This window comes from Microtus oregoni, unplaced genomic scaffold (assembly GCF_018167655.1).
Source record: "Microtus oregoni isolate MIOR12 unplaced genomic scaffold, Mior012 000001F_ref0000356, whole genome shotgun sequence".
Classification (NCBI taxonomy): domain Eukaryota; kingdom Metazoa; phylum Chordata; class Mammalia; order Rodentia; family Cricetidae; genus Microtus; species Microtus oregoni.
The window spans coordinates 64,126,308-64,152,367 of record NW_024543060.1 but is presented as its reverse complement, the minus strand read 5'-3'; the positions used below and the strand labels follow the sequence as shown (position 1 = coordinate 64,152,367).

Here is a 26,060-nt window from a genome sequence, read left to right as displayed (position 1 = left end):
CGATGTTCTCCCTGGTCACACCGAAAGAAGACAAGTCAGGCACCTGTGGATGTCCCTCCCAATGACAACTTTGTCCCGAGCCCAGCATCTGCCTTCTCCTGAGGATTCTCACCCTCACACTGCACTCTTATACCCCCCAACTATAGAATCAGAAGCAGGCTTCACAGAGCTTTGTAAGGCTTCAGAGAGGCCCTGTAGAAGATGGCATCGGCAAGAAAGGTGGGCAGGTAGCTCACAGGGATGAAGAAGAGCTTGGCATCCCAACCAGCTGAATATCGGGTCCGGGGGTGACGGGAAGTCAGCGCATGCTCCATGCAGTCCGTCACCAAGGAGAGGTCCTCTTTGCACTTTTGGTCCAGTGACTTTAGCCCTGTCATATCTGTGCAGAAGGAGAAAGTATTTAGGGGGTGATTACCTCTACCACACATAATCTAGACCAACATGGAGGAAAGCCTCACTAGAGCCCAAGCCTCCCATGTCAGAAGCCATGCCCAAGCCTAGCCTGTCCCACATCATCAGGAGGACACAGCCCGGCTTCAAGGAGCAACCATGCACATGCTCCACCTGGGTCTCAGCTCATGGAAAGTGCTGTCCAACCCTGCTCCCATTGGTGACTTCACTCTCGGCTGAAGAGGATGAGAGGTTCAGATGGAACAGAGCCCCACACTCTGAAGGTCAAGAATGCTTTCATGGAAGGTACCCACCTACCCCATGGGTCTAAATGCCCTTCTTTTGAAGAGAAAGGTCCTGTGGGTACTTCTGGTAAAATGAATAGGAGCCTAGGGATTTAGACTAGTTAGACTTGGGCCCTCACGGATCACATACAGGATGCTAGAAACTTCTGGCCATAGATCTCTTTGACTTCTGAGCTGGCCCGGTCCCACAGCATCTTAGCACTACACAAATGCCGGTCACTATTGGAAACACCAGTTCGGAAGAAGCCAGGCTCTACAATAGCCACCTTCACGCCAAAATAGGAGAGCTCCCTCCTGCAAGACAGACAGACATTAAGGACTTCAGAGGACTTTCTGTGAAGTCACTCAGAATCAGAGTACAGTCACATGACAACGTGAGCCTGTGGTGAGGAGAGGCCACAAGCTTCAGACAGGCGTTGTGTAGCAGATGGGGATGAAACTCATGGTGAGGGCAATGCCTCTGCACTTTAAATGTCACCCTAAGTACTTGGAGCATGAAGCTCACCTGCCTAAAACCAGACACTCTGTTCTATGACAGCATGTGTGAGCTCTCTCCGTGTAGGGCTGACGAAAAGATCACCATCCTTGCCCAGGTCACCTCCATCTCACCCCTAAGTCTCAGTCTGCCCTCATCGGTCCCAGGATGCTCCCAGGACATCTCCTCCTTGCTTCCCGCAGGGGTCTTCAGAGAGCAAGCCCCTGCCTGCCACTTCCTCCCATCCACAGCCTCCATGTTCCCTGCAGTCAGGGATGGACCTACCCAGAATGGCTCCCCTCTTGCCATACCTTTGATGTGCTGTACATAATTGTCTAGCACCCTACGGCTCTCCTCAGGTCTACCTCAGCCCACCTGGTGACCATCCTCCTCCATATCTCGCCTGTCCTTTCCCCAAGGAGAATCCACCTACAATCAGGTTCCAGGTTTCCATGTTCCTCTGCTGCTGCCCAGTCCTGCTAGGGGACCCTGATGACAAAGAGATGACAACCATGGCCAACACAGCTGGCTGGGCCATGGCCACTCCTAGGGAAGGAACCACATCATTTGTGTCTCCTCTGTTAGTTGCCATAGTCTTCAGGTCAGGTCAGGTTCAAAACATTTCTGGTCTCTGGAATGTGTTGATTGTGGATTCTACAGGGGCCTGATACCTGTCTGTAGATACAATGAAATGTACAGCCGTCATGTGGGATGTCGTTCTGTATATGTGTTGCTTTTATTAGTTGATGAATAAAGCTTTTTCTGTCAATGACAGGAGGGAAATCTGAATATATATATATATATATATATATATATATATATATAGAGAGAGAGAGAGAGAGAGAGAGAGAGAGAGAATAGATGGAGTCAAGGAGATGCCATGTAGCTGCTGAAGGAGAAAGATGCCACTGGAAATTACCAGTGGTTCATAATCTCGTGACAATGCACGGATTAATAGAAACTAGCTAATTTAAAATGTAAGAGCTATCTGGGAATACATCTAAGCTATCGATCTAACAGTGTTTTAATTAATATAGTTTCTGTGTGATTAGTCATGTCAGGGCAATCGGGAAATGAATGAGCAGTCTCCAATCCCATAATGACACCACATAAACCTGAGAGAGGTTAGGAAGAAATTCTAGACACAAAAGAACAGCCTTAAGCACAGATTCTTAGTAGCAGTATTTTCTCAGGTGGGCTGTGTTTGCTAGAGGCAAACAGAGATGTGGTTTCTTTAAGAGAAGGCTTCCTAACTTAACAATAGCCTCCAAAACTGTGTGGCTCCTTTAAGAGCTGACTTTCTGGCTCATGCTGGCCGCTTAAATGGCTCTGTTTTTATTTTTTTTTCAGAAGGTCTTGTAATAGAGCATTTAAATGGTGTTTGTGAGTAGAGTGCTACAAGTTGCTTCATGATGACACAGACCCTCTGTTTCCCTGGAGGTGGGGGTTAAGCATTACTCACAGAACTGGTGGTGAACACACCTCTGCCATTTTGGACTGGGCAGAGACAAAAGGCAAATCATGTCCACTTAACATTGTTTTTGTTAAAAGGGGGCACTCCTGCTCAGAAAATGTTTACAGATACTCAATAAAGACAAATTCTAATAGAAATAAACCTCCAAATGCATCATAGTGTATTCTAAAAAAATGTACATAGGCTTCTGAGAGAGAAAAAAAAGAGTATAGACAGTTATAAAAGGAAATAAATGGTTTTAAAAATAAGACAAATCCTTAAAGAAACAGTGAAAGTAAAAGAGTACAGACAGTTATAGATTAAAGGAGTGAAGAAAAATAAGTCAGGTAAAGATGGAATATACACAGAGAGCCTGGATTATGTATATTATTGTGTTCTTTGAATTGTTAGACCGCAGGGAGACATTTGATTCTGGGGGATGCTAAGTTAAACCAACATAAAGGTATCTTGACTTCAAAATTTGAATCTCAAGATATGTTACTTTGAAAAAGAGGTTCTGCATTTGTTTCCACAGAGGATTAGAACCTATAGATTCTTTCCAGGCTAATGTGGTTTGATGGAACAAGACCCCCTGAAAGGTCTCTGTGAACCCTAAAAATACTTCACCCATCAAAGAGCAGGAAGCAGTTTGGAGAAAATAATGCTCAAATTTCCAAAATTATGGTTTATAAATGTTGGTTATCATTTAAAGGGTGTTGATTATAAAAGTTTAATGGTCACAGCAAATATCTTACCAACAAAAACAAGGATAGATATAAGATATAGATATGAATACTTTGCATTGGTATGGATCTTGGTTTATTGCTATAAATTTAAGGTCGATTTTGTTATATGTACATTTCTACTCTTGTTTAAGGTATTATGTTTATGCAGCTCATTTAAAAATGTAATGTATAATTAAAAATTATGGTCATTAATGTATAATTAAAAATTATAGTCATCTGTAATAGTCAAACTTGTAGTCATATTAGGTTTTCTAGATATACAGAGATATATTTCAGGTAGATAGATAATCTTCAACACTTCAAAGACAAACAGAAAATAGCATTTAAAATGTTTTAAGAACTTAGACTTTTCTCAACAATGAGACATGTCTGATTCTGGCAGAACTAATTACTTCAGAGAGGTTGATGGACATTGAAGAAGCTAGTTATGGAATTTGCCTTCAATGTGACAAAGCTAGCCATTTGGGCAAGAAAGTGCTCTTGCCTGGACTGCTTGATGGTATGCTATGTGAATTGGACCCACAGAAAAATGACTGCTGAAGTTGCCTATAGAAAGTGAGACAGTCCTTCAGGATTCCTGTTTCATGAAAGAGTCTGCCAGACATTTTTAGGACACAGAATAAAGTAACTGACCAACTGCCAATAGAAGCAAAACAGTATTTCAAATTTCCTGACTGACTGGAAAGTCTGCCACATATTATGGGCCTGTAGACTAAAGATTGATGCCCAATGCTATAGAAGAGCTTTGGGTGACAGTCCAGGCAGCAAGATATTTCTGTCACCTATCAAACTTTGAAAGTTGCTTACAATACACTTCCTGTTTCCTTAGGTAATATATATATATATATATATATATATATATATATATATATCCTTCTGGGGTCTTCGACTGAGTGGAAGAATAGAGAGTTATAATTATTGTTTTCCTTCATTATGATAAAAGATAAAATAGATATAAAATTTTTAATCACAAATATCGGATTGATGATGTAGTATTTTTCTTAATTTGCTAAATGTAAATAGGTTAAGTATTGTAACTATAATTCTGCTTGATGACTGTTTTGTTATATGTAATTTTACTATGTTAAAGTTAAAACCTTCCTTTTTAATTAGACAGAAAATAGGAGATGATGTGTTGTGTAGGAGGGTCTTCTTTCTATGTGTTGCTTTCATTGGTTGAATAAAGAAAACTGCTTTGGGTTTTGATAGGGCAGCCCTTAGATGGGCGTGGTAGACAGAACAGAATTCTGGGAGGAAGAAGGCAGTGTGGCAGATGCCATGGCTCTCCTCTCCAAGACGGACGCTGGTTAGACTCATGCCGGTAAGTCACAGTCAAGTGGCGATGCACATTAATGGAGATGGGTTAAATGAATATGTAAGAATTAGCCAAGAAGAGGCTAGATATAAGGGGTGAGGTAGTGTTTAAATGAATACAGTTTCCATGTAATTATTTTGGGTGTAAACTACTGGGCAGCTGGGAGCCAGGTGGGATGCAGCTTGCTGCCCTCTTCACTACAACAGATGTGGGATTTCCTTCTGTAAATGTATTGCTTATATTGATTGATGAATAAGGTTGCTTCAGCTAATGGCTAAGCAGAGTAAAGCCAAATGGTAAGCATGAAGAGATATATAGAGAGAATAGGCAGAGTCAAGGAGATGTCATGTAGCTGCTGAAGAAACAAATACTGGAACCTTACTAGTAGTCTACAGCCTTGTGGAGATACAGAGATTAATAAAAAGGGGTTAATTTAAGATATAAGAGTTATCCAGGAATATGTTAGAGCCATAGGCCAAACAGTGTTGTAATTAATATAGTTTCTGTGTGATTATTCAGGGCTGGGTGACTGGGACATGAACAAGCAGTCTTCATTTATAAAGCCCAACTAAAAAACATGTTCAGCATCATAGAGCTCAGGGGTCTGTAATCTTGACTTGCAGGACCAATTCTATGTCAATAATGTCCCACAGTGCCCTCCCTCCTCTGACAGGACAAGATGAACTGAACTCAGCTCTCAGTCCTGCCCTCTAATGGGGACACAGAAATGTGCTTCCCAGTGACTGATTCAGCGAGGATGAGTTGAAAGGGCCCCAAACTAGAGTTTGCCATCTCCATGATGGCCTCACAATGGACTTGATAGAATAAAATCCCAGTCAAAGCTTCCCTCAGGGACCCACATCCCTGTCAATACCTGAGGGAGTCTGAGAAGGCCTCTACACCATACTTGGAGATGCTGTAACCACCACCAGAGAAAGACACTCGACCCATGATGCTGGAGACGTTGACCACACGTCCCCTGGCCTTCCTCACTAAGGGCAGCATGCTCAGAGTCACCTCGATCACGCCCAACAGGTTCACATCCAGTATCTTTGCAAAATCCTCTTTGTTCATCCATTCATTGGGCCCCGAGGGAATGGAGATGCCAGCATTGTTGACCAGGCCCCAGAGTCCTGGGGACAGTGGGAAGAGAGAGAGTCACACAGCACAGGTATAGTTATGGATGAAATGCACAGTCCACAAGATAAGACAGCTTAGACATGTGTTTACTGGAGACTAGGACACAGTGAAGAGCAGCATGGTGTCATCAGGGCTGGGGAACCATCCCTGAGGCTGTAGGCTCACAGCATGGATACTATCCTCTAAGTCTCCATGACCCAGGTCTCTGCCTGAGAAGCAAGAAACAGTCATTTCTCACTCACTGATTTTACAGATGTTGGAGACATAGTGTGCCTGCATTTATTGGAGATCATGAAACTATGTTTATATTTTACATATTATTCCCATTCTTGAAGATATTTTATTCTTTTAATTGCGGTGTTAGTTTGAACAAGAATGTGAGCCTTAGATCCATAGATTTGAAAGCTTGGTCATTGTGGAATAGCACTGCTTGAGAGGAATTAGGAGGTGTGGCCTTGTAGGAGTGACTGTGGCCTGGTTGGAGGAAGTGTGTCACTGGGATGAATTATGGGACTTCTAAAGCCCAAGCCTGAAACAAGTCTCTCTCTTCCTTCTGTCTGGATGAATGAATGTGTAACTGATTTAGATGTAGAATTCTCAGCTCCTTCTCCTGCATCATGATTGCTGTGTGCCACTAAGCTTCTTGCCCTTCTGATAATGGACTAAACCTTTGAAACTCTAAGCCAGTCATAAAAAAATGTCTTCCTAAGTGTTACCATCGTCACTGGGCAGTGCTAGGACAGTATGGCTTTAATCCCAGCACTCAGGAAGGAGCGGCAGGTGGATCTCTGTGAGTTCAAGGTCAGCCTGGTCTATAAAGTCACTTCCAGAATAACTAGGGCTGTTACATGGAGAAACCTGTCATGGAAAAAATAATTACCATGGTCATGATATCCCTCTTCATAAATAGAATAGTAAGACACACTGCACAATACTGTCTTTGTCTTTCAAATGGCAAAGGAAGACAGTGATAAGGAAGTTTAGGGAGAGAGGAACAGAGGAAAATACAACACAGAAAAATAGTAAAGAGAAAACCAACATCTGGGTGAAAGAGTTTCAGAAACAAACAAATGTGATTGGGGAGGTTTTGGAAAACAGTGTTATGTTCAGGGCTCGGATGAAGCTGGGCCTTGCAGGGTCCAGCACCAATATTGAGGAGCTCTCCTCACATGCTTGCAAAACCCAGGGAGAGGATAAGGGAGGTGATAATGCTTGCTGATCGCCAACAGCACTGAGCCTGCACTCTCAACTTCAAAATATGGCGCTTTGCAAGCTGCTCTTCCTCATCCCTTCTGGTCTTTCGGTCCTGGATATTCAAGTAACTAGTCAGAAAGGCTTACAGCTGAAGACATCTCCACTGTTAGTATCTATGCAGGGTGTGTTGGAGACTGCTTGACTCAGAATAAACACGACATTTGCTGATTTCAAAACTTGCTCAATATGTCATATCTCTCCTTGGCTCAAAAGCAGAGAGGAACAAGTCTTTCCCCTCTGAAGGCAGGGAGGGAGGGAGGGAGGGAAGGAGAGAGAGAGAGAGAGAGAGAGAGAGAGAGAGAGAGAGAGCCCTTCCTAGGTTTTCTTTCCTAAGTCATCCTCCAGTGTGAGTGTGCACTTAATCATGACAATGACTTTGGCTTCCCAGAAGGAATCCTAGGTGGAAGGGGAGACCAGGTTCCTGTACTGAGAGAGGAGATGCAACTGTCACAAGACCAGCCAGCTTCACACAGAGCCAGGGACCAGCCCTCCTCTCTCTCACTCTCTCTAATGTGGCACTCAGCAGCCAAGAATTCAGTCTTCCTCCATACAGTGGCAGAAAAGGACAGACGGGAGTGAGGACGTGAGATCACACAGGGCACCAGCTGACCAAGAGTAGAGAGCTTGAAGGACTGGGTGTAGGAATAAGAGGAAGGGCTGATGTGCTGGGGAGGGCCGGAGTCTGCAGCCCCTCAATTCCACCCCCACACACATCGGGAATCTATGTGGTCAAAGCAGACATTCCCTTCATGCAGCCAACAAACCAGCAGACACAGACAGGGATCTCAATGGTACCTCTGTTCCCAACACGCTCCTTCACCCACTGAGTGGCTGCCACAATACTCTCTGTCTTGGTGACATCAAGGATCACTGTCTCCAGCCTGTCTGATGTCTTGTTCCTCAGCTCCTCGGCTCCCTTCTCCGTCAGACATGCAGCCAGCACCCTCATGCCTCTCCTGTCCAGCTGTCTGGCCAGCAGGTTCCCAAAGCCCGAGTCACAGCCCGTGATGAAGACATGCTTGTCTTGGAGATGGCTCATCACCTTCCTCTCCCTGATCAAGCGCAGGAGGGTCCACAGGCCCACTAGAGCCACCAGGTAGAGCCACATGGCTTTCAAAGGACAGGCACAGACAGTCTGGGACAGAGTGAACCTGGCTTCTATTCACAGAGGACAAAGTAGGCACACAGGACTCAGGAGACACAGAAGAAGGCAGGCTTCTAGCAGGAAGTCCACACTTTGTTCTTTGCTGACTGCCTGTCTTGGCATTTATTCACGCCTCACTTCTCTGATCTTTCACCTCTTTATTCATGTGAAATATAACGACCTTTGACATTCCCTAACTTGCTGCCAAGGAAACCACCACTGACTACTCAGTAACACACCTCCTTTCTCTTATGATCTTTGTATCTGCTACTCATATGGGAATACGTACACATTTCTGTAAATGGAGACTGCCCTTTCATTTCCAGCCACCCTGACCTGAATAATCACACCAGAACTGTATTGATTACAATACTGTTTGACCAATGGTTCAGACATATTCCTAGCTAGCTCTTACATCTTAAATTACCCTATTTCTATTAATCTATGTATCCCCACGAGGCTGTAGCTTATTGGCAAGGTTCTGGCATCTTCCTCTTTTAGCAGCAATATGGCATGGGCATGGCATTGCTTGCTTTCTCCCTCTTTTCAGTTGAGTTTTCCCACCTACTTATATCCTGCCCTGCCATAGGCCAAAACAGCTTATTTATTAACCAATGGTAATAAAACATATTCATCGCATGCAGGGAAGAATCCCATATCACATTTCCTTACCAATGCCCACTACAGTCAAGTCTCTGGTGCAGCTTGGGCCTCTGCATCACATAGTTCACTTCCACAAATGCAGGCTTTGTGAACACACTTAGGTTTTGTGGCTGATCATCACATAGACTTAGGTCACATTCACAAGGAAATGGGGCTCTGAGCTCAGGTGTCCTCCTCTGGGTCCTCAGCTAGAATCTCTCTTCAGAAAACAAGTTGCTCTCCTTGTCTCTAGAACTGCAGGGGACAGGCTGAGCTGGTGTCTTCCTTTACAGCACCTGACAGGGAAAAAGCGGGGGGGGGGGGGGGGGGGGCAACTACAAACAGGAAGGCTGACCTCACAGGAAAACAAGGTGATAGCGCTTGAGACCCCAGATACCTAAGTCCCAGTGAAAGACCCCCCGCCCAGCTTGTTAAACAACTTAGCACCGGTAATGCCATTTTACAAGGCTTGTACTGAATATTCAGGGTTTGAACAAAGGGCAGTTTAGAAGCTGCCAAAACGAGATAGAGACACCTGTGGCTGGGCCGGGGGAGGAACGGGGAATACCGATACCCTGTCTGCCCTAGATAAGAGCCAAGGCAGCCCATATCTGAATTCTCGGGAACCAGGGACCTTGTCCCGACCTGAACTTGGCCACATTCAAACTAACCAATAAAAACCCTGTAACTACGCTTCTCACTTCTGTACCGCACTTTTTGCTCCCCAAAACATATATAAACCCATTACCCCGACCTGGAGGTGCACAAGTCCTCCGAGAGACTTTGTCGCCCCAGGTACCTGTGTATCTGAATAAACCTCTTGCTGTTTGCATCCGTACAAGTGGTCTCGCTGTTCTTTGGGAAGGGTCTCCCCAGAGGAAAGACACTCTTGGAGGGTCTTTCATTTGGGGGCTCTATCAGTATCTGGCGGGCCAGGGAAGGAGCTGATGAGCTCAGACTCCCCCCCCCCCCCCCCGCAGCCCTAGAAGACGTTTTAAGGGTGTCTGGAGCCTTTGGGGCTCAATCCGTAACTGGAGGACACTCCAGTATCCGTAGGGGCTAAGAGTGACCAGGTCACTCCTCTAGTTCCCAGGAGGCCTCCATCTGAATCCGTAATGCTGCGCAGCTTCTGATTTTGTGTTTGGTTTTGGTTTTTTTGTTTCTTTGTTTTTATGTCCTTTGTTTTTGGTATATCTGTTTGTACTCAGTCTTAATCTGGTACCGTGAGACAATCGTTAACAACACCTTTAAGTCTCACTTTAGATCACTGGCCTGACGTCTGGGACCGAGCAAACAATCAATCAGTCGAAGTATGAAAGAAGAAATGGGTGACTGTCTGTTCGTCTGAATGGCCCACATTCATAGCCACGGGAAGGCACTTTTAACCTTGATATCATTTCCTAGGTGAAGGAGCAGATGTTCGACATAGGACCTCAACCCCCTCTTACTCCCACAGCTCCTAAGGCATCCCCTCCCCCCGGGAGGGGAGCCGCTTACCCCCCTTCCCTCTGCTCCATCCCCTACTCCCCCCTCCTCTTCCTTATATCCTACTATCCTCAAGAAAAAAATCCACTTTACCCCCGCCTGTTCTTCCCCCGGACCCTGAATCTCTCCTCGTAGACCTCCTATCGGAGGAACCTCCTCCATATGCAGGATCAGCGAGCCCCGAGGGACCTGAAGCAGTGGCAGCCGAGGGGCCCCCACAAGAATCCCTGGCCCCTTCGCCTATGGCCCATCGACTGAGGGGCAGATGCAGGCCACTGCCTGATTCCACCTCCCACGCCCTTCCCCTCTGAGAGGGTCCGAATAACCAGCAACAGCACTGGCCATTCTCAGCTTCTGATCTTTACGACTGGAAGCAACTAACTTGATAGAATCTATCCTAGTTACACACCAGCCCACCTGGGATGACTGCCAGCAGCTCTTGCAGGCTCTGTTGACCTTGGAGGAAAAACAAAGAGTCTTTTTGGAGGTGCGGAAGAATGTCCTGGGCCACAGTGGATGCCCGACCCAGCTGCCGAACGAGATTGATGCGGCTTTTCCCTTGACCCGTCCTAATTGGGACTTTACCACGGAGGCAGGTAGGAGATACCTATGTCTTTACCGCCAGTTGCTTATAGCGGGTCTCCAAGGGGCAGCACACCACCCCACTAATTTGGCTCAGATAAAGCAAGTGATACAAGGGAATGGGGAGACACCCTCAGCATTTTTAGAGAGGCTTAAGGAAGCATATAGAATGTATACCCCTTATGACCCTGAGGAGCCTGGACAGGCCACTAGCATTTCGATGTCTTTCATTTGGCAGTCCAGCCCAGATATTAAAAGCAAGCTACAAAGATTGGAGGGTCTGCAGGGATATACCTTACTGATTTACTGAAGGAAGAGAGATTATGGCAGAGAATGAAAAAAAAATCAGGAGGAAAGAGACATGAAAAGAATAAAGAATTAAGCAGGCTGCTGGCCACTGTAGTTCAAGGACAAGATAAAAAGGGAGGTAGGCTGGGAGAACTGAAGGGGGCCAAAATGGATATTGACCAATGTGCCTACTGCAAGGAACGAGGCTGCTGGATCAGGGCATTCTCACTCCCTGCCGATTGCCATGGAACAACCCCCTCCTGCCAATAAAAAAAAAAAAAAAGCCGGGGACTGGGGACTATTGGCCAATGCAGGATCTGAGAGAGGTTAACAAAAAGGTGGAGGACATATACCCCATGGTCCCCAACCCTTACAATCTATTTGAGTACTCTGCCACCATCCCACGTTTGGTACACCGTATTGGATTTAAAGGATGCTTTCTTCTGCTTGCGGTTACATCCTGAGAGACAGTCCCTTTTTGCCTTTGAATGGAAGGACCCAGATCTTGGACTTTCGGGTCAATTGACCTGGACCAGGCTCCCCCAGGGATTTAAGAACAGCCTGACCCTCTTTGATGAGGCCTTACACTGGGACTTGGCAGACTTTCGGGTTCAGTACCCCGCCCTGATATTGCTCCAATATATTGATGACCTCCTTCTGGCGGCCGCCTCGGAAAAAGAATGTCAGGAGGGCACAAAAGCCCTCCTACAGACATTGGGACAATTAGAATATCAGGCATCAGCCAAAAAGTCTCAGATATATCAGAAACAAGTCATTTACCTAGGTTATCAATTGAGAGATGGACAGAGATGGCTGACCGAGGCGCGCAAACAGACTATCACTAACATCCCTGCCCCCCAGAACCCCCGCCAGCTGCGGGAGTTTCTGGGGACAGCAGGATTCTGCTGCCTCTGGATCCCAGGGTTTGCAGAGATAGCTGCACCCCTGTACCCCCTAACCAAGCAGGGGGCAATGTTTAGATGGGAAAAGAAATAGCAAAAGTCTTTGAGGACAATATCAAAAAGGCTTTACTAACCTCACCCGCATTGGGCCTTCCAGACGTTACCAAGTCCTTTGAACTGTTTATAGATAAAAAGCGGGGATATGCCAAGGGGGTCCTGACCCAGAGACTGGGCCCATGGAGGCGTCCTGTGGCCTATCTGTCCAAGAAACTCGACCCAGTGGCTTCTGGATGGCCACCCTGTCTACGAATGGTAGCAGCTATTGCAGTCCTTACCAAGGACGCAGGTAAATTGACTCTAGGCCAGCCATTGACCATCCTGGCACCCCGTGCAATGGAGGCCTTGGTCAAACAGCCTCCAGACCGCTGGCTTTCCAATGCCCGCATGACTCATTACCAAGCCATGCTCCTGGATGCGGACCGGGTGCAATTTGGACCTGTGGTCACTCTCAACCCCGCAACCTTGCTCCCCTTGCTGGAGGAGGCAGAGCAGCATGATTGCCTCCAGATCCTTGCGGAAATGCACGGGACCAGACCGGACCTGACGGATCACCCTCTTCAGGACGCTGACTACACCTGGCACACCAATGGTAGCAGCTTCCTGGAAAACGGGGAACAGAGAGCGGGGGCAACAGTAACCACGGAAACTGAGGTAATTTGGGCTGAGGCTCCTACCAACAAGCGCCTCATCCCAAAGAGCAGAACTCATCGCATTGACCCAGACATTCCAGATGCTCCAGATGGCAGAAGGTAAGAAACTTAATGTCTATATGGACAGTCGATATGCCTTTGCCACTGCCCATATACATGGGGAAATTTACTGAAGGCGAGGGCTCCTGACCTCAAAGAAAAAGAAAATTAAAAATAAGACTAAAATCTTGACACTACTCAAAGCCCTATTTCTGCCCCAAAAACTGAGTATTATGGACTGTCCTGGCCACCAAAAGGGCCACAGCCCAGAGGCAAAAGAAAATCGATTGGCGGATGCTGCCGCCAAAGAGGCTGCCCTAAAAACAATCAGCACCTCCTGAGCCTTCACTCTGACCGATTCAGAAAATACAAGACTGTTCTGATGTCCACTGCCCTAAAGTCAAGAGGACACCAACCTCCTAAAGAAAATGGGGGCCACCTATGACCCCAAAGAGTAACATTGGGTCTTCAAGGAAAATACTGTTATGCCAATGAGACATACCTATGAGCTGATAAAATACCTGAATAAGTTGACCCATTTAGGACCAAAGAAGATGAAAACCTTACTGGAACGACAGGAAACTGGCCCCTACCTCCTAAACAGAGATGGGGCCCTACAAAAGGTAACTGATGAAAATAAAGCCTGTGCTCAAGTAAATGCAGGTAAGACTAAGCTTGGGCCAGGGGTCCGGGTACGGGGACATCGTCCTAGTGTACACTGGGAGATTGACTTTACAGAAATTAAGCCCGGTTTCTATGGATATAAGTACCTCTTAGTATTCGTGGACACCTTTTCAGGATGGGTGGAAGCCTTTCCCACCAAGCACGAGACTGCTAAGGTTGTAACTAAAAAGCTCTTGGAAGAAATCTTTCCCAGGTATGGCATGCCCCAGGTATTGGGCACTGATAATGGACCTGCTTTCATCTCCCAGGTAAGTCAGTTGGTGGCCAAGCTATTGGGGATTGATTGGAAATTACATTGTGCATACCGACCCCAAAGTTCAGGGCAGGTAAAACGGATGAATAGAACCATCAAGGAGACTTTGACCAAATTAACGCTTGCAACTGGCTCTAGAGACTGGGTGCTCCTCCTTCCCCTAGCCCTCTACCGGGCCCGGAACACGCCGGGCCCTCATGGACTCACCCCATTTGAGATACTATATGGGACACCTCCACCATTCATTAATTTCTTTGACTCTAATATTGCTGATTTTGCTAACAGCCCTTCTCTGGAAGCTCATTTACAGGCACTGCAGATTGTCCAGAGAGAGGTCTGGAGGCCATTAGCTGCAGCCTATCGGAAACAACTGGACAAACCAGTGGCACCACGTCCCTTCCAGATAGGAGACACTGTCTGGGTCCGCAGACATCAGACCAAAAACCTAGAACCCCACTGGAAGGGACCATACACCGTACTGCTGACCACCCCCACGGCGCTGAAAGTTGACGGCATCGCCGCCTGGGTCCACGCCTCCCACGTCAAGGCAGCCCATCACCCTGAGGAGAAGGAGCCAACTGCGACCCCACCATGGAGAATCCAGCGCACCCAAAACCCATTAAAACTAAGACTCACCTGTGGGGCCCCTTGATTACTCTCTGGGCCCTGCTAGGACTGGTAGGGACAACCCTAGCGGGGGAGCCCACACCAGACATACTCCTTAAAATGGCAAGTCCTGTCCCCAAGTGGAGAGATTGTTTGGGAAATTCAGGGCAACCATGTACTTAACACTTGGTGGTCTACTCTCACACCCGATTTTTGCCAGTTAGCTGCAGGATCAAATGACTGGGAGCCTAGAGATTCCCGAATCCACTTAAAGCAATTGAATGGAAGATTCCATTCAAAGTCATAAGAGACATGGGGGAATGAAAGACCCCCCGCCCAGCTTGTTAAACAACTTAGCACCGGTAACGCCATTTTACAAGGCTTGTACTGAATATTCAGGGTTTGAACAAAGGGCAGTTTAGAAGCTGCCAAAACGAGATAGAGATACCTGTGGCTGGGCCGGGGGAGGAACGGGGAATACCGATACCCTGTCTGCCCTAGATAAGAGCCAAGGCAGCCCATATCTGAATTCTCGGGAACTAGGGACCTTGTCCCGACCTGAACTCGGCCACATTCAAACTAACCAATAAAAACCCTGTAACTACGCTTCTCGCTTCTGTACCGCGCTTTTTGCTCCCCAAAACATATATAAACCCATTACCCCGACCTGGAGGTGCACAAGTCCTCCGAGAGACTTTGTCGCCCCAGGTACCTGTGTATCTGAATAAACCTCTTGCTGTTTGCATCCGTACAAGTGGTCTCGCTGTTCCTTGGGAAGGGTCTCCCCAGAGGAAAGACACTCTTGGAGGGTCTTTCACCAGCATGACTGGGGGAGGAAATGATTTTTCCTCCAAAGGCCCCTCTGCTTGTTGCACAGATTCAAGCACAGCCATCTTGAGTCGTAACCTCCATGACTGCCCCTGACTGACCAGAGACAGGATCTCTTGCCTAATTTCCCAGCAAGCCATACTCAGACCCTCTAGAGTAGTGTGTGAGTTTGCATCTGGTTCCTGGCTCTAGAGATGTGCCCAACTGACTCTCTGGTTCCAGATAAAATAAACCAGGCATATTCCACCAAAGTTGAAGTCAGGTGTTCCTTACCTTAGAATTTTAAAACATTCTGGCTCAATCTGTAAAGACTCAAACTGGCCTTTTGCTCTGAAGGAACTGCTTCTGTTCCAAGTCCTCCAACACAGAGTCTTCTCTGAGCTACTTCATCTGTATGCCTTTCTCTGTTCGGACCACAGCACTCATGTCTGGTCCTTAAACACTGGTCTCAACTATCCCTGGAAATCAGCTCTGCATGCCCATCACATTGCTCTCTAGTCTCCAATCCTGGAGCATCCCTGTCTGGTCAGCTTCTTCGTTAGAGTTTCTACTCATGGAATAACATAAAACGATAACCAGAACCATGAGGAGGAAGGAATTTGTTGTGGTGTACACCCCCATGATACAGTTCATCACTGCGGAGGGCAGGGCAGGAACTCATGCAGAGAACACGGAAGAATGCTGCTTACTGGCTTGGTTTCTAACAATACCCAGGACCACCAGACCTGGCCCAATCCACCCTGAGCTGAGCACTCCCACATTCCCACCAATCAGGCTTTCTCATAGGCTGATCTAGTGGGGGCAACTCAACTGAGGTTCCCTCTTCCTAAATGGCTCAGGCTTGTATCAAGCACACATAACTAGCCAGCACAGTCATGTGCACATAGTCCAGACCCTTCAGTCACCAGAGCCTCTAAAAACAGTGCAACCTCAGGGGACCACACACCACCAAGTCAGTAGCTTTTCCTGAGACCAGCTAAGAACAGAAGGCTTGAATGTTACAGACAATAGGAGTGTTAGTCATTTAAGTATCACAAGAGTGTTGAAGAAAAGCCACTTGTTTGTTTCCCAGCTTCCCAGCAGCTCAGACCCAAAATAGTCACCTAGAAACTGTATTAAATCACTGCTTGGCCCATTAGCTCTAGCTTCTTATTGGCTAACTCTTATACATTAATTTAATCCATTTCTGTTAATCTGTGTATCACCATTTGGCTGTGGCTTACCAGCTAAAGTTCCAGTGTCTGTCTCTGGCAGGGCTACATGGCTTCTCCTTGACTCTAGCTCTTGTCTCCCAGCATTCAGTGTAGTTTCCCCCGCCTACCTCTGTTCTGCCCTGCCATAGGTCCAAAACAGTTTCTTTATTAACCAGTAGTATTCACAGCATACATAGGGGAGTCCCACATCACCTCCCTTTTTCTATTTAAATAAAAAGGAAGCTTTTAATTTTAACATGGTAAAATTACATATACAAAACAGGTATTAAACAAGAATGACAGTCACGATATTTATATCTATCTTTTATCATAACTAAGGAAAACTAAGTATAACTATAAATTCTTCAACTCCATCAATGACTCTAGAAGGGTATAATATTACCTAAGTAACCAATAAGTTCATCATAAGCAACTTCCAAAACTCTAGAATTGACAGAGACATCTCACTACCTGGACAGTCATCCAAAGTTCTCCTGTATTATTGGGACATCCATACTCAGCCTCCAGGCCCATAGTATCCAGCAGACTTTTCCATGAAGCAGGAAATTTCAAAGACAGTTCCACCTATATTGGCAGTGTGTCAGTCACTTTCTGTGTCCTGCAGAATGTCTAGCAGACTCTTTCATAAACAGGAACCCTGAAAGGTGGTTTCACTTTTAGGCAAGTTCAGCAGGCATCTCTCTGTGGGTCCTGCATATCCAGTTCACACAACATAGCAAAAAACAGTATAGGCAAGAGCAGTTTCTTGCCCAACTGGCTAGCAAACTTCATAAGGAGTCTCTTTGATGCCCATTTTCCTCTTGAAGCAATTGGTGCTGCCAGGAGCAGATGTGTCTCATTATCATGAAAAGTTCTAAGTTCAGAAAACATTTTAAATGGCATATTCTATAGTCTTTGAAAGATTTCAAGAATATCTATCTATCTGAAATACATCTCTATACATATAGAAACCCTAACTATCATGACTACAGCTTGACTATTATAGATGACTATCTATTAACCTATAATTTTTAATTATATATTACATTTTTAAATGAGCTGGACAAACATAATACCTTAATCAGGATCAGAAATATACATATAACAAAATTGACCTTAAATTTATATCAATAAAGCAAGATCCATACCAATGCAAATCTCTATATCATTTCCCTCTTTAAATGTAAAAAAAAACTATAAACAATATTTAGAGATATGGGCATAGTTATTCTCCAAACTGCTTTCTGCTGTTCATTGGGTAAAGTAATTTTTTGAGGGGTGTTCAAAGTGACCTTTTAGGAAGTCTTGGTCCATCAAACCACATTAGCTTGGAATGAATCCACAGGTTTTCATCCTCTGTGGAACAAAAGAAGAACCTCTTTTCTAAAGCAATGAATCCCTAGATCCATATTTTGAAAACAAGATACCTTTAAAGTATATATGTTGGTTTAGCTTACTAATCCCCAGAATCAATTGTCTCTTTACAGTCAAAAAAATTCAAAGAAACCACAATAGTATACATAATCCAGACTCTCTGTGCATATTTCATCTTTATGTGGCTTGTTTTTGCTCTATTACCTTTTAATAGTAATTTTATTATCTTTATTCCTTTAATCTATGACTGTCTATACTCTGTCTTCTTAAAGACTTTAAAAAGACATTTACTTTTTTTTTATAATTGTCTGTATTCATTTTCATCTCTCTCCCAAGCATTAATCCAACACTGCAACCCATACTTTTCCATCTGTATTTGTCTTTATTGCATATCTGTAATTTTTTTTTTTTTTTTGGTTTTTCGAGACAGGGTTTCTTTGTGGCTTTGGAGCCTGTCCTGGAACAAGCTCTGTAGACCAGGCTGGTCTCGAACTCACAGAGATCCACCTGCCTCTGCCTCCCGAGTGCTGGGATTAAAGGCGTGCGCCACCATCGCCCAGCGCATATCTGTAATTTGTTGGAGGAAGGCCACTTGTTTGTTTCCTGGCGGCCCAGCAGCTCAGACCCAAAATAATCACACAGAAACTGTATTAATTAAATCACTGCTTGACCCATTAGCTCTAGCTTCTTATTGACTAGCTCCTACATACTAATTTAACCCCTTTCTATTAATCTGTGTATCATCGCATGGCTGTGGCTTACCGGCTAAAGTTCAAGTATCTGTCTCTGGCAGGGCTACATGGCTTCTCCTTGACTTTGCCTCCTTTCTCCCAGCATTCAGTTTAGTTTTCCCTGCCTACCTCTGTTCTGCCCTGCTATGGGTCCAAAGCAGCTTCTTTATTCATTAATGATAATCACAACATAGTACAGGACTATTCTGTTTTCTGTTAATTATGTTTTAAATAAATGCTGATTGGCCAGTAGCCAGGCAGGAAGGATAGACAGGACAACCAGACAGGAAGTACAGGCAGGGCAAAGAGATCAGGAGAATCTGGGAATAGGGAAGCTTTTTCTCCAGTCCTGTCCAGACACCAAAAAAGCAGGATGTGACCTACCCCACTGAAAAAGGTACTGAGCCATGTGGCTAACATAGATAAGAATAATGGGTTAATATAAGTTTTTTAAAAAATATTTATTTATTTATTATGTACACAATATTCTGTCTGTGTATATGCCTGCAGGCAAGAAGAGGGCACCAGACCTCATTACAGATGGTTGTGAGCCACCATGTGGTTGCTGGGAATTGAACTCAGGACCTTTGGAAGAGCAGGCAATGCTCTTAACCTCTGAGCCATCTCTCCAGCCCTGGGTTAATATAAGTTATAAGTTAATAAGAAGCCTGAGCAAATGGGCCAATCAGTTTATCATTAATATAGACCTCTGTGTAATTTCTTTGGGGCTTACCAGCTGTGGGAACTGGCAGAACAGAAACCCCAAGAAGCAGGCCCTCATGTTACAGAATGGTGCCCACGTGGATAACTGCATCCACATAAAGCCTCAGTGATCTTGGGAAGTAATTCTAGACAGAGAAGAATAGAGTAAAGCATGGCTTGTTGGTAGTAGCAGTTTCTCAGGTCTGTTCTGTTTGCTAGAGGCAAATGCATCTCATTTAAGAGAGGCTTCCTGAATCAGCTTTAGCAGCTTTGCAGCTCTTTTAAGAGGTCCTGCCACGAAACACTTAATTGGTGTTGCTAAAAAGCTGACTGCATGCCTTCTGGTGGTGTCAGGAACTATGAAATGCCATAGAGTTGTGGCAATAAACATGGCTCCAGCCAGTACCCCCACCATGAACCTGGAATTTCAGAAAGCTAAGGAATGGGCTGGATCCAGCCATCAAAGCCATTGCTTTAATTCCCCTCCACATTGCTTAGCAAATTAAAGACTCATGTGGTCAGAAAAAGAGAGAGATATACAGTAAAAAGAGATTTAAAGACAAAAAAACCTCTAAATGGTTTATAGTGTGTTAAAAATATATGCAGGCTAAAGGTTAAAGTCCTTAAAATAAAAAAGGGAAAAAAAGAGAGTAGTTGGGTTGGTGGCATACACTTTTAATCCCAACACTTGGGAGACAGAGGCAGCCAGACCTCTGTGAGTTCAAGGTGTGGTGGCACACACCTTTAATCCCAATGCCTGGGAGGCAGAGGCAGACAGATCTCTGTGAGTTCAAGGCATGGTAGCATACAACTTTAATTGCTGACACTTGGGAAGCAGAGGCAGGTGGATCTCTTTGAGTTAAAAGACAGCCTGGTCTACAGAGGGAGTTCCAGGACAGCCAAAGATATACAGAGAACATGTCTCAAAAAGTAAACATAAAAATAAAAGAAATAGAAGTTAAAGTAAAGCCACATAAAGATGAAAAATACACAGAGAATCTGGACACTGTATGTTATTATGCTCTCTTTGAATTGTTTGAATGCTGAGGAAGAGAAACAGCTGCTAAAAGATATTTGCTTTAAAATGCTGCTGAATTAATCCAAGATAGGTATTTTGAAAATACCTTAACTTCAAAATTGAAGGCGAAAGTTATGTTACTTTGGAAAAGAGATTTTGCTTTTGTTTCCACAGGAAATGAGAGGCTGTGGATTCCTTCTGAGCTAAGAAAAATCAGGTTGGATCAAGGAAGACCAACTGAGAAATCTCCAGTAGGAACAGATGGCCTGGATGTCTGAGTTCTATATCCAGAACAGATTCAAGACTGCTGCCTGAGATGATCAAGACTCACAGAATACTCTAGTCAGGATTTGATTAAAATTCAAAAATTTTTTAGGTCCCCATAAGATTATCAGTGCCCCCAACCAGTGGGAAGTAGCCTGGGATACTACGCTCACATTCCCAAATAATGAACTATGGATATTTTTCTTTGTTTAAAAAAAAGAGAGAGGAATCTAGGTTGTTTCCAGGTTCTGGCTATTACAAAATTGCTGCTATGCCCCTCAATGTTAGAATGGATAAAGAAAGTGTGGAATATATACACATTAGAGTACTTCTCAGAGGTAAAAAATAATGACATTTTGAATTTTGCATGCAAATGGATGGAAATAGAAAACAGTATCCTGAGTGAGATAACCCAGACTCAAAAAGATAAATATGGTATGTACTCATTCATTAGTGGACTCTAGCCATAAACAAAGGACATTAAGCCTAGAGAAGCCAAATAACAATGTGAATCCAAAGAAAAACATATATAAATCCTCCTGGAAATTGGAAGCAAACAAGATTGCCAGGCAAGGGGCTGGAGAGATGGCTCAGTGGTTAAGAGCACTGCCTGCTCTTCCAAAGGTCCTGAGTTCAATTCCCAGGAACCACATGGTGGCTCACAACCATCTGTAGTGAGATCTGGTGCCCTCTTCTGGACTGTAGGAATAGATGCAGACAGAATACTGAGAATACTGTATACATAATAAATAAATTTTAAAAAAAAGATTGCCAGGCAAAAGTTGGGAGCATGGGGGTGGGGGTAGGGCTGGGAGTGGGGTTGGGGGAAGAGGAGAGGGAGAGAGAGAAGAGAGAAAGGAAAGACTGGAGAGAGCTTGGGGGAGTGGGAGTGTGGAGATGGAAGAATGGCAGATATAGGAGCAGGGAAGAAGATATCTACATTAAGGGAGCCATTTTAGGGTTGGCAAGAGACTTGGCTCTAGAGGGGATCCCAGGTGTTCATGGGGATGTCCCCAGCTAGGTCCTTGGGCAGCAGAGGAGAGGGTGCCTGAACTGTCCTTGGCCCACTATCACACTGATGATTATCTCAGATATCACCATAGAATTTTCGTCCGGCGACAGATGGAGATAGAGACAGAGACCCTCATCAGAGCAACGGACTGAGCTCCCAAGTCCAGTTGAAGAGCAGAAGGACAGAGAAGATGAGCAAGGAAGTCAGGACTGCGAGCAGTTGGTCCACCTACTGAGACAGTGTGCCTGTTCTAATGGGAGCTCATCAAATCCAGCTGGACCGGGACTGAATGAAAATGTGATCAAACCAGACTCTCTGAATGTGGCTGACAATGGAAGTTGACTGAGAAGCCATTGATAAAGGCACTGGGGCTTGTTTCTACTGCATGTACTGGCTTTTAGGGACCCTAGTCTATTTGGATGCAAAGCTTCCTAGGCCTGGATGGAGGGGGGAGGGCCTTGGACTTCCCACAGGGCAGGGTTCCCTGCCCTCTCTTGAGGAGAGAGCAGCAGGGAGGAGGGGGAGTGGGGAAGCAGGAGTGGAATGGGAAGAGGGGAGGAAGTGCAAATTTTTGAATGGAAAAAAATAATTTTTTTTTAAAAAAGGGGAAATGGTACAGGACAATTCTGTACTCTGTTAATTATTTTTTTTTATAGATGCTGATTGGCTTGTAGCCAGGCAGGAAGTATAGGTGGGACAACCACACAGGAATAGAGGCGGGAAAATGAGAACAGGAGAATTCTGGGAAGAGGGAAGCTCTTTCTGCAGTTCTCTCCAGACACCAAAGAAGCAGGATGCCCCGCTGAAAAAGGTACTGAGCTGTGTGGCTAACATAGATAAGAATAATGGGTTAATATAAGTTATAAGAGTTAATAAGGAAGCTTGAGATGATGGGCCAATCAGTTTATCATTAATATAGACCTCTGTGTAATTTCTTTTGGCCTACCCGCTGTGGGAACTGGGCAGGACAGAAACCCCAATGAGCAGCCCCTCATGTTACAACAGCATCCAGAGGGGAGTCTCACATCACATGTGGACTGACTGAGCAGTTTCCCCTAAGAGTCCCACATCAGTGTTCCAATCAGGATCTGTTAGACTTAGCATGGAGGACTGTACAGTAAAGTAGAGGGTCTCATGTCACACAAAGTCTGGGTAAGGACAGAGAGCAGAAGGAATAGAGATGAGGAGAAAAGCCAGTTTCATGGCTCTGAGAGCTTCCAAAGGCTTTCATTTATCCATTCTCTAAAGCACCAGTCATGCCCTAAGAGTAGGAAGCCTTTACACAAAGCTCAAGGAAGGACAGAAGCCAATGATACAGCAGAAAATGGTGGGTACATTACAGCTCTACCCTAAGGCTAAGCCGTGGCTGTCAGCAGAGAGTGAATTGTGACCTGGAGCTGGGCCACCCTTCCTTCAAGTGGGTGACTGCCTTGGTTCTAGCTCTGTTCCCGCTTCTGCCCTGCCCCTGTGTGCTGGTTTGCTTTTGTCCATGTGACACAGTGAAGAGTCACCTGGAGACAGGGAATCTCACTTGAGGGATGGCCTCCCTCAGATTGCCTGTGAGCTTGTCTGTGGGTCTTTTTCTTGCCTTGGAATGCATGAGATGGGCCAGCTCACTGTGACTATGCCAGGCAGCTCTTCGTTAGCCATTGATAGTAATACACATTCACAGCGACTGTTCCACACCAGGGTACTCTAGTGGGTGTTACTCTGTGTGTGACTTGACCAGATAGAGGTTAGAGGTGGTGAATCTTTTCTACTGAAGTGACCTCTTCAAAGGAAAGAGGGGGGCAGCTGAACTTTCTCTTTTTTTCCTGCTTCCTTTCTCCCTCTCTCCCTCCCTCAGTGGTGGTTGGAGCTCAGATTGCTGGTTCCATTCATGCCCCATGCCAGACATAATCTAAGATCTTGGCAGCTATTTACCTAGTTGTGTATCTGTGAGTGTATTCTAATAAATTCTTGATATCCCTTTCAAGGGGCTCTTGTATGGTGTGGGACAATGCTCTGTATTCTTACAACTATGTTTTAAATAAATGCTAATTGGCCAGTAGCTAAGCAGGAAGTATAGGCGGGACAAACAGACAGGAAGTAGAGGTGGGACAATGAGAACAGGAGAGTGCTGGGAAGAGAAAAGCCCATTCCTCCACAGTCCTGGCCCAGACACAGAAGAAGCAAGATGTGACTGCCTCACTGAAAAAGGTACTGAGCCATGTGGCTAACACAGATAAGAATAGTGGACTAATATAAGTTATAAGAGTTAATAAGAAGCCTGAGCTAATGGGCCAATCAGTTTATAACTAATGTAGAACTTTGTGTGATTTGCTTGGGACTTAACAGCTGTGGGGACCGGGCGGGAAAGAAACCTCAGTCAGCACTTGTGGATTGTCCTACATTTAGTTTCCAACTGAAGCCCATGGCCTCCTGCTAACCTGCATGGCATCAGCTTCCCACGCCTTGCCAAGACACCCTGCTAGAATCCCGAGAGGCAGGATTCCCTTGAAATTCAGCTGCCCCCTCCTGTGTTCCGCTGCCTGTGAGGGGGACCCAGAGCCTTAGCCTGTAGGCACCCACGAGCTGCTTAGTTCCTGCTCCCATCTTGGCCATTCCGCGGCTCCTGGCACGCCTGGCCAGTGTGGACAGCCGCTCCTCAGCCAAGCACGCGTGCTTTGCATTCTGGCACGACTCCAGCCATTCTGCTCTGCTCTATTTAAGCAAAGGAGCCCACAAAGGCCAGCAGCTAGCTGCAAGCAGCTGAATGCCCTTCAGTAGCTGGAGCTCCTAATTTGGAATGCTGCCTGCTGCAGATTGGACTGCAGCTTTGCGTTCCTTTCCACGTGCTCACAGCCCATGGCTGCCCCACAGCTCTGAGCAGAGTGGCTGCTACGTTCTGCCTGCCTACCACCGACTGGCGGCCCCTCGGCACCTCCTGCACTTGCAGGCTGCTCCTATTCTTTTCCCTCTAACCAAAATCTGTTCCGTGTAGTTGCTTCCAGTCCTGCTTAGAATTTACAGGTGGCTCGACTTGGGAACCCAAAGCCAGAGCAGAGGTACAGCAGCCCAGGACCTGCTTTGGCGTTACACCTCCGGCACCTGCTGGCCAAACCCTGTCATTACATTACAAAAATCACCCTTCAAACCAGCTATCCATACCTGCCTGCTTAATAAGAGCATAGGACATCTAGGACCATCTCCCAAGGATTTATCTGAAGTAAATGATTGGATGTCTTTACACTTTACATATATATTAAAGTGTAAAGACACACACACATATATATACATATATATATATAGTTAGATAGATAGAAAGATAGATGAATAATTTGCTATTTACATTTTGTAAAATTCTGTGCCAATAGTGGATAATATTATTATTCAGAAATTTAAAAAAACTTTTATTTTCTACTATGGATGGTATTTTAGAAGAGATCCATGATTAGCTTCCTTGCAATCTATAGTCTGTAAGCTGAGAAATGCTATTGTTTTTTTCTAAAATGTGATTTGTGTTTGAAGGTGTTTGTGAATATACACATTTATGTTCACACGTATGTAGAGGGAGCTGTAAATCAAGCAGTCTTCATATTACCACTTGCCTTCCACTCACAGCGATCCTCCTGGCTCAGCTTTGCAGAATGCTAACATTGCAGGAGTGACCCACCATTCTCTGGTCTTGCTCTTCCTACAGGGAGAACCTGGGCTTGTCTGAATGAACCACACAGGAGCATTTGGAGACTCTGAGCTCCTTCACATCCTGGTCGTCCTGTCTCTTCACTGCTCTGATTCTGGAACCAACACTAATTGTGAGTCTGATGAGGAATTGCTTGAAGTATTACATGCTAGACTATTATCATAAGTAATAGTATTTAAATGTATTGGTTGAATATAATATGATATGATATAATATGATATAATATAATATAATCAATGCATGGTGGCATGCACTCTCCAGTACTGGTTAAATGTGAGCAAAACCAAGCAACTGCTGCTCCCTGGAGGTTCTAGCCCGAGACAGCTGCCTTCAGACCTCCTACAGAGCCCAGACAGCCTCTTCCCCTTCGCTGTTATAATAAACAAGCCGAGGCTGCCGCTTACAGTGGAGCAGCTGAGGCTCCATCAGAGCACACACGAGCCACTGATGCCAGCTTTTCTGTCCATGTGTCTGTGTGTCTGTCCTTTCTTCATTCCCTCGCTGCCCCTCAAAGGTCCTGTGGGTGTCAGACCTAAGAGATGTGCTAAACCAAGGCTAGAGATTGAGAAGGTCATGATGTACCTGGGGGACATAGTGAGATCCTGTCTCAAAATAGAAAGTTAACTAGAGATGTAAATAAGGAGTTTAGCCATAGGGACAGGTGGTAGACTAGAGGACCAAAACTGTGTTCCCAGCTCTACAGTTAGGTAATTCACAAGAGCCTGTAAGTGCAGGCCCAGGGAAATCAATCATCTGGACTCTATGGGTATTCCTACTCACATGCAATAGAGACACACATGCAGACATGCAAGAAATTTTTTAAAATTAAACTGAGTAAAA

The 26,060-nt window shown here is 45.3% G+C and overlaps 1 protein-coding gene across 1 annotated transcript; it reads right to left on the bottom strand.

The window, feature by feature from the left end:
• Nucleotides 1–8,201, bottom strand: LOC121461276 (retinol dehydrogenase 16-like). Its single transcript, XM_041672273.1, has 4 exons — nt 7,874–8,201; nt 5,559–5,817; nt 826–989; nt 1–379 (listed from the first exon to the last, which is right to left on the bottom strand). Exons 1-4 carry the CDS (start codon nt 8,184–8,186, stop codon nt 162–164), a joined length of 954 nt encoding a protein of 317 aa, XP_041528207.1. The 5' UTR covers nt 8,187–8,201; the 3' UTR covers nt 1–161.
• Nucleotides 8,202–26,060: the final 17,859 nt, after the last annotated feature.

Bases quoted from the DNA above. Each gene is read 5' to 3' on its own strand.
- LOC121461276 (XM_041672273.1), bottom strand. From the start codon at position 8,186: ATGTGGCTCTACCTGGTGGCTCTAGTGGGCCTGTGGACCCTCCTGCGC. The intron at 5,818-7,873 runs GTACCATTGAGA...CACTGTCCCCAG, and splicing joins GGAGCGTGTTGGGAACAGAG to GACTCTGGGGCCTGGTCAAC. The intron at 990-5,558 runs GTATTGACAGGG...TCTGTCTTGCAG, and splicing joins GCCTTCTCAGACTCCCTCAG to GAGGGAGCTCTCCTATTTTG.